Raw genomic sequence first — 16773 nt, forward strand, 5'->3', positions numbered from 1 at the left:
AGAGAAGGCCAAAATCATTAACTTTTTCACGGGTGTCTAATCGGATTTAAATATTCTTCAGATGGAAAAATTGAAGTGAGAATGCTCTCGAAAGATATCATAACTTTATTCTGTATTTGATAAATAAGATTATTCTTGGTATTGGTATATTATATATATATACACCAATTGGTATATATAAATATATATATATATATATATGCCAATATTAAGGTATATTTTATATAGTACATCATTCTCGGTATATTCCTTGATTACTAAATATATTCTTAGATCTGCTTTATTTACATCAAGCAGTAATCATGGGCACTTCACAAATAGTCACCATAAGCTTTTTATTCCACTTCAAATACACTGATTGATAACATAACTGATTTTTGTAAATTTCTAAATCGGAGGTTTATAGAAATATTCTTAAATAGATGAATCCTGTGATTTTAAAAATTTGGTAATTGTAAAAAGCAACAACCTCACATGGGACATTTGCATGCATCACAGACATATTCCATTTCAAATTAATAGCAGCAGAACTAAATAAGTCATACCATCATTCAGTTGTTGTGCATAGGGACAGGACCTCATCTGCTTTACCCAACTCTTTACTGTATCTTGCATCCTTAGGTGTGTGTGTTGCTAGTGGCTCGCCTGTCGTCAGCATGAAGAGCCTTACTGCATGCCTAGATCTTTTTTTATTTGTTTAGTTTCTCTCTCTCTCTTCAGTTATGACTTTTGTTTTGATGCACATTTTTTGGTGCGTTTTGTGGTTTGTTTGTTTCGCAGAGTGTGGATGTCGAAGCCAACCGATATCACGCCACCTATCATAAGAGCACAGACAATGTCGAAAGTAAGTCTCTTCTACCCTATCTCTGTCCTCCTTCTATGTTCGATGTTTCTTTCTCGGCACTGAGTCACATTTCCTTAGAGCGTACGTCACGAGGACGTAATAACTCCGCGTGCAGATGACGTTTGCAGCAGGGTTAATCCACTGGTGACTCCATTTTCGCAGGAAGACATTTCCCTTTTACCTCAACCATTGCTTCAAAACGCGGAAGAAGCGGAGGCTCTGTTCAAAGAGTTCCTTAGCGGATCTTTGAAAAGAATGCTCTGTTCAAGGAGTTCGTTAATGGAGCCATGAAACGGAGGCTCTCTTCAAGGATTTCGTTAACGGTGCCTTGAAACTGAGGCTCTGTTCAAGAAGTTCGTTAACGAAACCTTGAAACGGAGGCTTTGTTCAAGGAATTCGTTAATGGAGCCTTGAAATGGATGCTCTGTTCAAGGAGTTTGTTAACGGAACCATGAAATGGAAGGAAATTAGATTTGAAATGATAATTTAACAAATTTTGATGATTTTTTTAAAATTCTCCATGATGAATGTAATCGTGTTAAACTTGATGCTAATCTACGTAAAGATTAAGATTTCTATATTAATTCCTATTACGGTTTACAATTATTGAAGAAGGCAATTTATTTAACAATTGATATTGCTTCGCTTCCCTACATCTAAGTAAGCAAACAAGTGATAACCAATAATTGCATTCTCATTACCTTGTAACTGCCATTTTAGAGGCGGATGAAAGGTCACTAAAAATAATATGAATCGTAATGATTTTATGAATTTCTTAGTAATTTGTGAGGAGGCAAGTTTGCTGTTTCAGCTACCAAATATCAATCAATACTTTTTAAACTTGGTATTTTGTAGAGTAATTTAGAGAGGCATAACTACTTTCAGATTTCTGCATGTTTATTGCAAGAATCTTAAAAAAAAATTATTGTTAGTTTATACATCATTTTTAATTACTAATTTTGCGACTGCAATAAAATATTTTTGGCTAAAATGGAGTCACAGGTGAATAAAGATATTTAAATCCTGCCTTTATATTTGGCAAAATCTGATTCAAGTGAATGCTGACATTTTTGTTGTAGTCAGTAATATTCCTGATTAAAGAAAGAAGTCCTCATGACGCACAGGAAGTTATTGTTTGCAGTTGATGGTGATTAAAGTCAGCAAATATTTAAATATAAATTACCTGACCTTAATACTTTCAGCTGCAAAAGTTAGGAATATTTTTTGTTCTTTTTGTAAATCTACGATTAAGTAACAATAATCGTGTTCTGCTTTATCTGAAATGAATTCTTATATAATAAATTTATTTCAAACAACAAATATTGCAACATTTCACGGATACGGCGATATTCTATATTTAGGAATAAATCTTGAAGTTTTCGTTAAAAATACTTTTTAATCAACGGAATTCATTAAAAGAAAGAACTGAGTTTAAAAAAGTCCTGAAATTTATTTTTTATAAATTAGGAAAATTTAAAACAGGATAAACAACTTAGCAATTACAACAAGATAAAATAAGGGATGATTCAAAAGTCAGAAAAAATTTACTAAAAAACGAGAATTCCAAAATGACTGCAGGCAGGGAAAATATCGTTTGCTAAGGGAAAAATACGCATGAAAAAACGTCCTTATTTTTTTATGAAGCCATTTTTTTTTTTTAACTTTTCTTTTGTCTGTATCGCCAAATGATCCTGCAGTTGGTCGAGTGCTATTTATATAGTTCAAGACTTCGTTTGAATGTTTGAATATCGGCTTACAAATATTCTATTTGAAGTCAGTTATTGGAAAACGATTTATCAGTTGACGAGCAGTATCTACTATTCGCAGCAATAGAAAGCAATTCCATTTGTGTGCACACACATGATTTTCACTGTTTGTCGATGGCGCTGGTCGATTGTCGGATGTTTTTATCATCATGAATGCCGTGCCGGCAAATCTTGTCGATCATACGTACGCTAAAGATGAACTGAGATTACAATTCTCGTAGAAGGTTGAGGTTAGCAATCGGTTTCATTTTTTTTAACTTCAAATCACCTACAGGTTTTTACTACTTGTAAATAATTTTTTATGTTTATTTATTAAAATTATTGTACTAATGGATATAAATAAACATAATATTCAGACAATTATTTAATTGCTCTAAGGAAATGTGCCTATTGAATGATTGTACTTGTTAATATTGCCTGAATGTCACTTTTATTTGATACACCGTATCTTGCTTCTAAAATGAATGATGCTTCTTTTTCATTCAATGTATTTTATTTATTTCTTGAAAATGCTGTTTGATGTTTCCCATTCTTCAAGTATCTAAAGTTTTGATTCAATCGATAAGTCAAAAGTTGTCTTCCAACAATTTACACTAGTTTTCACCTCGCGATATGAGAATACTTATATTGTGGTACATATGAATAAATAAAATATTTTAAAAATCATGTTAAATGTGCTTTCTATTAAAGTTGTAAGCATTTTTTCATATCGTTTTGTGGTTATCCAATTTGGATACTTCATAAAATAATTGGGAAATCTGCTTTATTATTAAAACTACTTTATTATTAATTATCCCATACTTTGAAACAGTAAACATTTTTGTGCAGAAATTTTTTCATTCCTCTGCTACATTTAGCTACTCGTTTATTATTTCGTGACTTTTCACCAGTTATTCATAGGTACTTGGGAAGTATCCAATATTCGCAAATACTATTCTGCTGAACTTATTGCTCGTGCTATTCTGCTATTATATTCATGAAATATTGAGGAATTCGTGAATTACGTACTTAGCGATAGATTTAAAAACACTCGATGCGCCTTCTATTCGGGAAACAAGAGGCATCGATCGATACCTCAATCCAACTTCAACCATACCTTACAAAGCTCATTCGGTGTGATGAAGCTTAACACGTTAAGCGCCTAGCCTATTTTGAAGCCTTTTCCGTTTAAACTGCGATATCTGACTCCTTTGATAAGCTTACGACTAGAGATATGTGTAAAGTTGCGGTAACACTTCATGCATTTAGGTGCACTATTTTGTAAATTCTTGAATAAAATTAATTAATTAAACATAATTTTTAATGGATATCGTCAGTCCACATTGGGTAACGAAATATGCCTGAATGAAATCAGTAAGCGCTGTTATGGCCTGAACGAATAATGCAAAATCAGGCATTGACACAGTCTCCAACAGAAGATTCAACGTCAGTCATCAGTTGTTGGCATGACGCGTAATCCGCATTGTTGTATTACTGAAAACAGTTCTGTGCTGTGGAAGCGGAAAAGCATAAGAGAAGAAACAGTCACAGGCGGCATAGGCTGGCATCTTGAACAGTCATTTCGTAGCTTTCAGTTGCTACTCATCACACTGAATGATTTTCAAGAACGGGTCCATGCAGTTGGCGACTCCATCATGTGTTGTACCAGAGAGTCGAAGCCTTTTCGGATAGCTACTCATCACACTGAATGATCTTCAAGAATGGATCCGCGCAACTGGCGACTCCAGGGCAAGTTATGATTGAAATCAAGGATTGACAATCCAGCAAGGTATGATTGAAGCTGAAATGCCTAAAAATGTTTTCCAATGGTAGAGTCTTTTTTTTAAAATTTCAAATAGCGCCACAGAAAATTTCATTAACTTTTTTAGCTAGTGTGAGCATTTGAGAAGAATAATACATCTGGTATTAAAGTAATGTCCATTGGAACCTATTTGCAGAAAGAGGGTAAATTTAAATGACTACAATACTGTTTGTACGCTTAGAAATAATTTATTGTCTTATGTATTCAAAAAAAATCTCAAGTAGGGAATAAAGCTTAATAAGATTTGGCAACTGCAGAAGAACGTGGATAATTCGAAACTGATGGGATTACTGTAAAATTTCAACTTATCTGAATGATAATAACCAAATCTAAATATGAGCACATTACTGCAAACAACAATACAAATAAAAAGTCTGTTTGGTAATTTTATTTTGTATTTAAAAATAACTTCTCTAAATAAATAATCTTAAATAATGAATAAGTATTATTCAGATTGACGATGACTGAATATCCCAGTTTTGCAGGCCTGTCAAAAGAATACAAAAAAACTTTCAGCCATTTTGTTCATCGAAATAAGAAATAATAAGAGCTGACAGTTTAAATTCATCATAGGTATGAGTGTTTAATGTGGTGCATTCCAGAAATTCGAACTATATCGAAACAGTGTGATAACTCAACCCATTTTCTTTATACCTAATGCGAAAATTTGAAAGAATGTAGATATGCATGTATAGCGATACTGGATTTATTATCCTGGAGCTACATCAAATAACAGGAATTTGTTCCCCCGCTATCAATTTACATTAATAAACTTAAGGCTTGCATATCTGCAGGCTTCCGAATCGTCACATCAGAGATATTGAGAGAGTATTGGATGAATAACCTCGTAGCCTTGATGCCATTCATATTTTTTCAGATGCTTATAATGAACACTTATAGCTGTGTTAATCTTCAACGGTTGCTTGTAATGTTTGATGAACAACAAGGTTATACTTTATTTTGTTTTCTTTTAATAGCTCTTCAAATTTGGGATATTCATCTCCAATCGCACTTTATAGCATCTTGAATGCTTTGCAATAAAACTTCCAATCTACATTTCAGGTGCTCAATTTAAAAAAAAATGGAAATAGCTTTTATTGCTTTTTATCACAAGATAAAGATATACATCGTATATAGTAAAAACTATTCAAAAATAAAAACTTTTTTTTTGCAATTTTTTTTTTTTTTTTTTTTTTTTGATTTCGAACTAATCAAAATAAATTCCAATTCAACAATATAGGAACCTAGAAAAACAGTCGAATTAATTAAGAATTCAAATTAAAACTTTTGAATGAGTCAAGTTTTACTGTTTTATTACTTATGATAAAATAATATGAATAGGAATAGGCCACAAAATTTGAAATGCCATCATGGTGATATTTTGTTGAAGGGGAACTTGACGTATGTTCATGATTTGCCATGAAGTCATTACTCAGAATGTCTCACTTCCTTCAAAATTTTTATATGGAAAGAGTACTTGTATTATATCTTCGATTCTTTGTGAGAGTTTTACATTAGGTCAACAGATTTTCACAAAGAACTTGATATCATGATGCACATTTATTAAAGGACGGCCAGTAATACAGTGATCTTGTCTACTTCTGTCCTGTCTGTCTTTGCGATCGGTGGACAAGAGATGCCTGGGTGTAACAGATAATAAACAATAGTTTGTATAAGTTTTTTTATATAATTTTTTGAATTCAAATACAATTAAGAGTTGTGAAAATGATATCGTGTTCTAACCTTCAAAATACTATAATGCCCCTCCATTTCTCTTCGCTGCTATTGTCATGATCTGTGAAGATAGCAAGTCATGAACATTCCTTTTATTTACTGACTGATCTGTGAATGAAAAATCTACTAGGTTTAATTTACAAGGGTCATACTGAAAGTAATATAGTCAAAAGATGCTGCTTCAAAAGGCATGAAGCGCAAAGGCACTACTTAGAAATCTACTGGGTTTAATATATGTCATACTGAAAGTAATATAGTCAAAAGATGCTGCTTCAAAAGGCATGAAGCGCAAAGGCACTACTTAGAAATCTACTGGGTTTAATATACAAGGGCCATCCAGAAAGTAACATCATCAAAAGATGCTCCTGGAAAAGACACGAAACTCAAAGGCACTATCCGGGGAGATTGTGAATGTGCCTATTACTTACACTGACATCGATGCAGTGCGGAAAGTTGCCAGCTGTCATTCTTTCCTCCAGGTGACAGTGATTAGATTCTTGATAAAACTTTTAAACGTAGAGAAGTTGCTGCCGATCGAATCAGAGCAAGAGACGTGGAATGCTCAGTGCTGATGATCCATCCCTAAGCCCGCTCACAAATAACGAATTCCTCAAAAAATTCTTCTGCAAAACCTTCACTGGGAGCTGTTTGGCTATTCACCAAATCTCACTCCCAAAATCTTCCACCTGTTTTTACATTTGAATAAATTCCTGACAGACCATCTCTTCCACATCAACGAAGATCTGGAGTTAACTGTGACACGCTGTCTTCCTATCCATATAATATAACTCTATGGCAGTGGATAACATAAACTTATCATACGGTATAACTAGTATTACAATTTCGCTGAGTGTAATAGTTGAGAAGTGTAGTACTGAAATATTGCTGAATCTTTTTTAATAAATCATTCCATGTAATTATATTTTGTTTCTTTCTACGGTTCAAAGTCGGAGAAAGATCCCAGAATGCCTGTATCTAGAATTGAATTGTGAATTGAAAGATGCTGAATTAGTTACAGATTTGAGAGACGAATTAAGAAAATCGATCTTTTACTGATAAGTTGTATATTTTTTGCAAGATTTCACGATGTTGGAAAGATCTTGATGTTTGATTTTTTGCGAATTGTACTTTAGTATTATCAAAGATGTTACTTTTTTGGCCATCAGCTTTGTATTATAATATCAACATTTCTGTTTCCCATTGTCGAGTCTTCATTGTATTTTTTATATATGAATGGCAACAGATGTTTCCTTTGTTTGCTATAACATGATGTTTCCAGTTTGACTTTTGTTAAATGACTTTTCTTTTTCGTAATGATGCTACTTAATAAATATTAAATATCTGTACCTATATTATATCACTCTATTATTGGCAGTTCTTCTCATAAATGCATTTTATATCACCGAATTCATTGTTCAAAATCTAAAAAAAAGTGCAAAAAATTAGAAAGAATTATTATTTATCAAGGTAAACATTCTGAAAAAATATTAGTATGATATAAATGTCGCTTATGTAGGAGAACCTCTAAACTTACTCAGTATTCATTATAAATAATCGAATGCAATTATGTTTCTATGAGAACCAGTTAACGTTTTATTATTTCTTGTACGCTATTGAAAATGTGTGTTCATTTTTTGTAGTTTGTCATCCAAAATTGAACCACCTGCAGTCTATTACACTGTATATTATTTAAAATAAAATAATTAAAGAAATTCAACTTTGAAATTTTTCTTAAATGATATCTGAAGACTTGTATACCTCAAAAAGCATGGGTATTAGATTTTTTTTAAATGATTTATGAAAACATGTATACTACAGAATAATTGTTTTGAAATTGATTAGCCATTGTATAAATGAGTCCATTTTCAATTTTGTACTGTTTCTAGCATTTTTCTTTTTGATTTCATTCATAGTAGAAATTGAGGGTGTTATCACTAAGCCTTTTAATAAGCTTCACCAAGTTGAATTTATTTTTATTGATTGATAATAATTAAAAAAATATCTTTCGCTCTACATTATTGATGACCAAGAAAAGAATGAGCCTTGAAATAATCAGGATCCTACCACTAATAAAAAATTTGGCTGCAAGGAACATGCATGCACAGAGTGGTGGTGGAAAGCAACAGGTGGCTATTATTGAACCATCTGTTCTTACGCTGCCTAAAAGTTTATATTGTCACGTAGGTTCTTTAGTGTGGAACTCAATGACACACACAAGAAGTAGAACTAAACCAATTTATTAACTCAACTCTGAACTGAGAACACAGTGATTGACATATCTTCTGCTTTTATACTAGCAGGGAAAGTTCCAGAATACTTTTCTGGAGACAGTAAGAAAAGTCCAAAACACTTGTCTGGTAAGCGAAAGAAATGTCCAGAATCTTCTGGAACATGAAATAAAGGAAAACATAAAATCAAGGAATTAAATATTTACACAGACTGTGAATAGCATTGTCTCTAGCGGGATTCGTACTTACAATCTCTTGATTAAGAGACCAGTGCTACGACCATTCGGCCATGGAGAGTAGATTGCCTCTTTTCAATGCGGCAATATATTGCCGATTTCTTGCTTTTTGGAGTAGCATGGCTTCCAATAGAAGCCAATCATTATTCTTGTATAATCGCAGCTGGGAAAATAACAATTTTTACTGTAAGATATTTCTTAAAATATGTTTTGAAACTGTCTTCCAATGCAGCTTGATTGACTTATTCTCCCCTTTTTGCAGCATCGTACGACAGTGACTATCTCCGACCCGGAAGAGGAGGAGATGAATGACATTCGTCTGCGGACTCCAGATAGGAGACGGACCTCTTCCCGCAGGAGGCTGCCCGATCACAAATACGCCCGATTCCCCCCAATGGTCAAGATCTCGACACCCGTCCCCTCTGATGACCCGTCGGATACACCCTCTCCCAACCCATCATCAGAACTCGTCAGGATTTCCACCCTTTGAGCCTTCGTCTGCGCTTACTCGATCGTTTGCAACACGCATTCTAAGGAGAATGTGTCCACCTGAGACGCAGCTGCTGCCCTATATTCGCTAGCAATCACTGTCGACAACGCTGTCTCGAAGTGATGTCTTGAAGATGATACCGAATTTCATTCGCAGTTCTGAAGTTAGTTAGAGCACTTCTGTCATTGGCTCGTTTGGTATTCAGTTGTGATATGATCACCACACACCTGGCATACTGTCCAAAGATAATTGCCAGAGATTATTCAGAGTTCTAGAAAAATTCAAGCAAGTGGCATCCATTTTTGAAAGTATTACTACAACTGATATGTTAGACCTGGATCAGTTATCCCAAATTTAATACCGTTTTTACAATGCTTATCAGAAATTAGACAAGGTCCATTGCTGTATTAATTAATGCATTGCACGGTCTTGATTGCAGTTCTCAGATCAATTTTACAATACAAAAAGAAAATTGCTAGGCTGTTAATGTGTACATGGCAAGAGTTTCGGCATTTAATCCAGTGTTCGAATATGATTATATCTATCAATGCCTGCTCTTGAATCTCATTTTCTGTTCCTCTGATTTAATAAATTTTGAAATCCCAAGATCACTTTGGATGAAGAGAGTTAGAAAAGTTATTTCTAAAAAAATCCAAGAATTTCAACAGTTGGCTTCATAGAAAATAATCTCTGGATATTTCGAAAGAGCCATTTTAACTTGATAGATGCAATTGCTAAAAAAATAGAAACTATCACTTTCCTATACTAAACTTTTGAACAGTTGCAATCGAAAAATATTTAACGAGAGGCAACCATGTTCGCAGGCATAGAAAATAATTTCTTGTCATAATGTATACGATTGCTGATTGGTATATTATTTAGAAGTGGTTTCCTTTCCAAATACCCAATAAACTAGTGATGCGGATTCATTTCGAAATGAATTTTCTCTTGGCATGTACACGGTGAGGTTTTCAAACTCGAATCGATAAGCAATCTTCTTTTCTTGTTGCTATAGTCGAAAACTCGCGATTTTCAGTGATTTAACTAAACATGCGTGCATTTTCAGATACGTTTCTTTCTATTAACTTGCTTTTACAGCTAAAAGTTTTTATCTTAAAATTTAAATTCGTGTTCAATATTTCAATCAGGAAAATGTGAATTTTCTCCAAAAAAACAGACCCAACTATATTCTTAAATTTAAAATTTTACTTGAAAACCTAAATAAACTCACTTCATTTTATTAGCATGAAAATTACCAAATAAAAACAAATAATTAAAAAAAAACTTTTAGTACATTCCAAAAACAGTTCCTAATCTAACTTTTAAAAATATTTACTTGCAAAACTTTCAGAATTTTTCTTAAAAATTGTGCCAAGTGCGCTGCTTAGAATCTGCGAACAAAAGCCTCCCACGAATGATCGAGTCTCTCGAAAGGAGGTTGAGCCTTAATTCGATGAGATTATGCACTGGAGAAGGACGTCTGCAGTCTCTCTGGATCTGGTGGTTTCCGGAAGGTACAATCTAGTCAAAGTTATGAAATAAATCTATAATTAAAGTATTGAAGCAAAGTTTAGAATAAAACACCTGCCTCTCTTTGCTGTCTACCCACAACTGTTGGAACATGTTACTTTAATTAACCCTACGGGTAAAAAGTGGAGGAGCAAGGTGGTGTTATTGTTGTTATTTGAGTGTGCTTTTTTTTGTTTTTTGTTTTCGACAAGAGTTTTTTTTTTTTTCAATGAGTATGTGAAAAGTTTATATATTATCTTGTTAATGTGTACAGAATTATTTTCTCCTTACATGACTGCCTATTTTTATTTTTCATTTCACTTCCTTTGCGGAACCGGAAGCGGAGGAACACCAAAAATAATATTGTGATTTCTTTTCATCGCAGCGCCATCTATCTAAGAAAATAAAAATTTGATAACCAGTGGTGAAATACTTAGAATTTTGTGGCAAGATCTCACGCAAAAAGTTAAGAAGTGACCACCACTATTCGATAAATATGTTTGGAGCATGTTTACTTTGGTATATACACTTTACAATCTTTTATTGCAATGAAAAGAGTATATTTTTTCTTCGCCAGAACCTGCAGTACTTTAAAAAAAACGTCCTATTGCCTGTAAATAATACAATACCTAGTTTTGCTATTCGAAGAAAAAAAAAATATCTGCCAATAATTATAATTATATATATTTTGAAATAATATATCTTTAAATAACTGATCTTTAGCAAATATACATGTATATATCAAAGATTTACAGGCAAAACTTACTTTTAAAATTTAAATTTCACGCCATCGGCAGAAAATTCTTGCGAAATATTCCATTTCGAGTTTTTTCTGCGTGTTTCGGAAATATTTTATTACAAACAGCAAGTGTGCAAACATTTCGTATTTTAATTGCGATCGCTTGACATATAAATTCATTTTCCGATGTAAAAGATGTCCAGAAGGCATTCCGGGAATGTCCGAAAGATCGTTCTGTCCGAAGAAAAATATACTCTGCCAGTGAAGAACTATTTTTGTATCTCTCCCAGTCAGCGCAGAAGCACCCCTTCGGTCGCTGCACACTGCTTTGGCCTGGCTGATCCACTATTTTTGTTCCTCTCTTGTGAAGTCCGAGGCTGCGATTCATGTTACTTTATTTTCCAAGAAATATGTATATAAGCTAAGACAATGAACTGTGTGTTTTATTTCTTTTTTCATGTCATGCATCACGCATGTATGAGTGTTTGTCTATACATACATAGATTATATATATATTGAGTCAACCTCGCTGTGAGAGAAAAGTTGTGTTGCCCTTTTTGTCCTTCCCGATCCGGGTGCCTTTCGGGTCCGCCGACGGCCGCTCTCCCTCCGGCAGGAAAGGATCTGCAAATTCAGAACGGCCAGTGTTTCATTTTTTTTTCAAAACCCTGGACTGATAAACTTAATTCAATTTTAAATAGATCATAAACATGAAAGTTATCATTTATGAAATTATAATCGATCTTCTCTAAGTAAGAAATAAAATGCAATCTGTAACATTTTCTAAACACTTTACATTAGACTTATTTTGAATCACACAAACATGAGTTTTCTGTTATTCTTTTTAAAATTCATTCAACATGAATGTAATGTTTTTAGAATAATGATTTTTTTTTTTTTTTTGAATTATAAAATGTAATGGCCATATTTTATTTCTCATTCATAGGTCTAATAAGATAACATCGAGAAAATTGTAACTTCTAATTTAATCTTTAAAATGTTTATTAAATGGCATTAGTAGCTTTGTAGGATTCCGATAAAATTTCATACTCTAAGATTAAGAGTGAATCCTCCTTAGATAGACCTCTAGTAAATATTATAAAGGCAATTCATGTTTTTAATACTGTCAGGTGAATTCAGTATTAGATAATTTGGTGCTTTTCAGTTTAATAGGTCATTGAGACAAAATAAAATTAATACATTGTCGGTTTTTGCTGTGAAAATGAAAGCAAAAATTTAAATCTTTGTATTCCATGGAAGAATTGGTAAAATTTCGAAATTTTTTATGGAACTAAAGAATTTTATTTAAAAAGTTTCCATACAGATTCCTTTTTCATTATTGCAAGAAAAACTTCCCTCCTGTTTAGGATGTAATAAATTATTTCGAAGAATGTTGTTTTCGGAATGCTTTCGGATCTTTTTAAAAAGTTGCACTGAAAAAAAAATTCTGCTCGTGAGCTTACACTCCGGTTCATTCTTGATAAAGAAAATGAATTTTTAAAATGCTTCCTTACGTCCGCATCTGAGCTTATTGATTTTTGCTACAACTTATTTTCTATCGAGAAAAAAAAAATCCTTTTTTTACAGAAAAAACACGGATCCCTATTTTTCCTTTTTCGGGATCAAATTTTGAAATTGAAACCTTCGAAATCAAGCTTTATATGAACATTTAAGTTGCAAAACGCGCCCTCGCGTATGCTATGGATTTTATATGATTGAGAGCATTTTTCATTGAAAAAGCGAAACAATGCCAACACGGAGTTTTCATTATATATATATAAAATAAAGGAAGCTTTTTTTCACTAAAGAATATCTTTTTGGAACCACTTTTATTTTTATGCCATTGCAACTTCCTTAATTTCTGCGAAAAGGTAATAATTTATGGATATATCTGGAAGTAAAAAAATTGCCATATTTCCTGAAGTCATTTTCACATTCCTTTGATATTATGAATTTAAGCAATCAAAATAATTCTTGAATAATATATATATATAAGAAAGATAGAGAAAATGTGGTGCATCAAGTCATTGATAAAAGTGAATAGGCTTCATAATGAGATACCCACGCTTTAAATTAAAAAAACAACAACTTATAGTCTTATCATTGACTCTTTTTATAGAACAGTATATGCCAGTTTAGTGCAACTCTCGTTTTCTGTTGAAAACTATGCATTATATCCCTGAACAAGGGCCAGTTAACAGTCTTAAAGCCGAGAAAAGTGAAGATTTTGTTTAAATATAATTTGCCGTCGTAATGTGAATGATCAAATGAAAACTAGAAAAGTAGTAAGTTTGTCATAGATTTATGAAAAGAGGAAAAATTATATAATTAAAGACTTAAAAAAGTTTAGTAATTTTACTCCACCTCAATTTGAAGTTTAAATCTTGTTTCAGTTGTTTATTGTTTTTATATGCTCTCTCTTAACGCGAATAAGAGAGTCATTTTGAATTTGCTCCTCAAAATGCAAGTTATGATTGCAGGATGGAAAAGATATTTGTAGAAGTTCAAGGATTCATTAAGATTACAACATACTAATTTAATATCCAGGAAACAGTTGTATTTCTTAAATCACGATTGGTTACTAATTGGGTTTTTTTTATAGTTTGGGCATAGCAAGTCATACTGTATAGAGAAATTTCTCCAGTTTCTTAGCTTCTTCCTTTATAGGTAAAAAAAAAGTCTGGAATGTAAATAATAAAATAACATTTTCATTAAAGATAACAGAACCGGAACTCCATAAAAATCATTTTGTAAATCTAAATAAAATCCATTTAATCTTTTCTTGACTGTTTTTATTCTTAAATGCTGCAGAGACTGATTATCACGTTATAACCCGTAATTTAAGACTTCCTTGCATAACAGATTTAGTATGGGATTCAACAAATTGTTTTTAGTTCCAAAGCGAGACAAAAATTAATCAATTTCTAATTATTTACGTACCAATTTCATTTCAAATATGGACCTTGTGACATCGACCAGAAAAAAAAGCTTGTTTCGCATTTTCAATGATTGCAGCCAAAATGCATTTTTACTCAAACTTATTCACCAAAACACTTGAATGGAGTTTATTTTCCGAAGCATTCCAGCCAAGATTCCGATTCAAACATTCACCATCCGAATATTTAATGAATGACTCAAAGAAGATCGATTGTAACGAAAGCAACAGCTAGAAAAACTTAACTTTTAAAGAAATGTCCATTAGTTGCCAAGATTCCTAGTAAAAATTTTTCTAATCAAGATCCTTTTAACACTGTTCTTATACTCTTTTGTTTCATTAATAAATACTTATTTTATTCTCAGTAATACCTTAAACTTTCAGTTTTTATTGGTTAAGCTTTTATCAAGAGTGAAGTTTTCAAATGCGTGCTTTAACATAGTTTTAGCAGCTTCAGGACCAATGGGCAATGGCCAGTTTCAATTTTTCTACATGGATGCATGACTGCTAATAAAATCTGGCTGTTTACCGGTATAATCGAAATCGTAATCAGAATTTGAGTCCAATTTTGTGACGAACAAATTCCTTTGAAATCTTTAGAGGGGTTAGATGATCTATGCCCATTGTTATCCGAAAGTGCGTTTCTTTTACTTTCATGGAGGAAATACGAGATTCATTCTATTGTGACGGACGGCCAAACTCTTAAAATCTATGATATAATGAATTGCTTAGTAAAGCCCGGTGTACACAGACACATCCGCTATTTAAATTTTCTCGTTTATCAACTGGCTTTTAAATTTGGTTTCATACAGTCTGCATGTATTTTTGAATGCAATTACAATTTGAAATACTTATTCGGATTATTTAAAACGAGGGGTTTGAGAAATAAAGTATTTAATAATGATTTGCAAATCGAGGCTTCTAAAATATTTTATTCAAACGTTCTATTTCAGCAAAAAGGTAAATTTCGCGATCCCATATCTCTGCTCCAAAATTATGAAATAAGTGAGAAAAATGCAATGTTAATTAGCTATAAATAAGAAGAAATTCGATTTCATGCAAATGCAACTTTTATTAAAAAATTCAAGTAAAATAAATAAGAAGAAATTCGTTTTAATGCAAATGCATCTTTTATTTAAAAAATTCAAGTCAATGTTATTTTTTCTATTGTTTCTGTGTAAGAATATTGAATTATCTGAAATGACCGGGCGCTACAGAAGTTTCCAAGATTGTTCTGCGTGACACCCTTTGCACATTTTGAGAACCCCCTTTTTCAAATAACAGGACAACAGACGCTGTTGCTGGATTGATCTTCTAAGAGATAGTTTTAACTTTAATATGAACAGGTTTTCTCCTATTTTGAAACACGGCTCATGGTGGCAGACCTTTCTCCTTGACACACCTCGTGAGTGGAGAGCAATGACTCGGCGACCCTTGGTGCCCGCCAACTAACAGCGATTTAACGAGCTTGATCGGAAAGATCTTTGTAAAATTCAAGTGCATCTCTGAGAGCATCAAACGAATCAAATAAATACAAAAAGAAGTGTTTCATCCTATTTTCCATACAAAAATATTATTATGAAAAAGTGAATTTCTACTCGTGAATTAAAGTGATTTACAAGCTCATTATTTCGTTAAGAAAAGAAGTGTATTGTTCTTTTGTCATACCAAAATGATTTTTCTGCAGAGACAATAAAAAGTAATGTCATTGTGTAATGTCTAGCACTCTACATGTTAACAGCTGCTAGGAAAGGCCTTTAATAAATGCCTGTTTTCCGTTTCGGTGTTGATTTCTTTATACCATCGTTGATCATCACCACGCACATATCACAATACATATCTATACATCATCACCACACATATATATCATTACACATATCTACACATATCACAATGCATATTTACACATGATCACCACGTACATATCTACACATATCACAATACATATCTACGCATCATCACCACACACATATCTAAAGTAGCTCACGGACATGGATCAGATTGACATGTCAGGTCGGTTTATACAGTTCACTAAAAGGACTCATAAAGGTAAATCACCAACAAAGTAGTGTTTACATCCTGTTGGATGAAGACATTCTGCATCGATATGGACATGTAAAATACATATATTCTATTGAAACAACAATATAATAGAGAAATTGCATTATGATACACAAATATACAGTTGGCTCCGTCTAATGGATAGAGTAGAGATAAGCATATACTCCCAATATTAGAGTACATGCTTATCTCTAAGCATATAGTAGAGATAAGATAATACTTCCAATATTAGAGTACATGCTTATCTCTAAGCGTATAGTAGAGTTAAGATAATACTCCCAATCTCAGAGAATCTTCAAATGAACGTAAAGATTTGTTTTTTATGGTGCTTGAGTCAATAAATGTGCCGTACGAAAAATTATGAAATCTAAAACTTCGTAGAATTTTTGGTTTCTTAGGTATATTTAGTAAAATAATCCTTAAAAATATT

The 16773-nt window shown here is 32.6% G+C and overlaps 1 protein-coding gene across 4 annotated transcripts in view; it reads left to right on the plus strand.

Moving 5' to 3' along the window:
* Positions 1–16064, plus strand: part of LOC129965637 (potassium voltage-gated channel protein Shal-like) — a 226446-nt gene extending 210382 nt beyond the window's left edge. For 2 of the 4 annotated variants that reach the window (XM_056079704.1, XM_056079706.1), the window contains 2 exons: positions 781–844; positions 8872–9063. In XM_056079704.1, the coding sequence (XP_055935679.1) occupies positions 781–844; positions 8872–8921 (114 nt within the window). In that variant the 3' untranslated portion in view covers positions 8922–9063. Of the gene's footprint in view, positions 1–780; positions 845–8871 lie in introns of all 4 variants that reach the window. The other 2 variants (XM_056079703.1, XM_056079705.1) reach the window with 1 other exon arrangement.
* Positions 16065–16773: the final 709 nt, after the last annotated feature.

This window comes from Argiope bruennichi, chromosome 4 (genome assembly GCF_947563725.1).
Source record: "Argiope bruennichi chromosome 4, qqArgBrue1.1, whole genome shotgun sequence".
Taxonomy (NCBI): domain Eukaryota; kingdom Metazoa; phylum Arthropoda; class Arachnida; order Araneae; family Araneidae; genus Argiope; species Argiope bruennichi.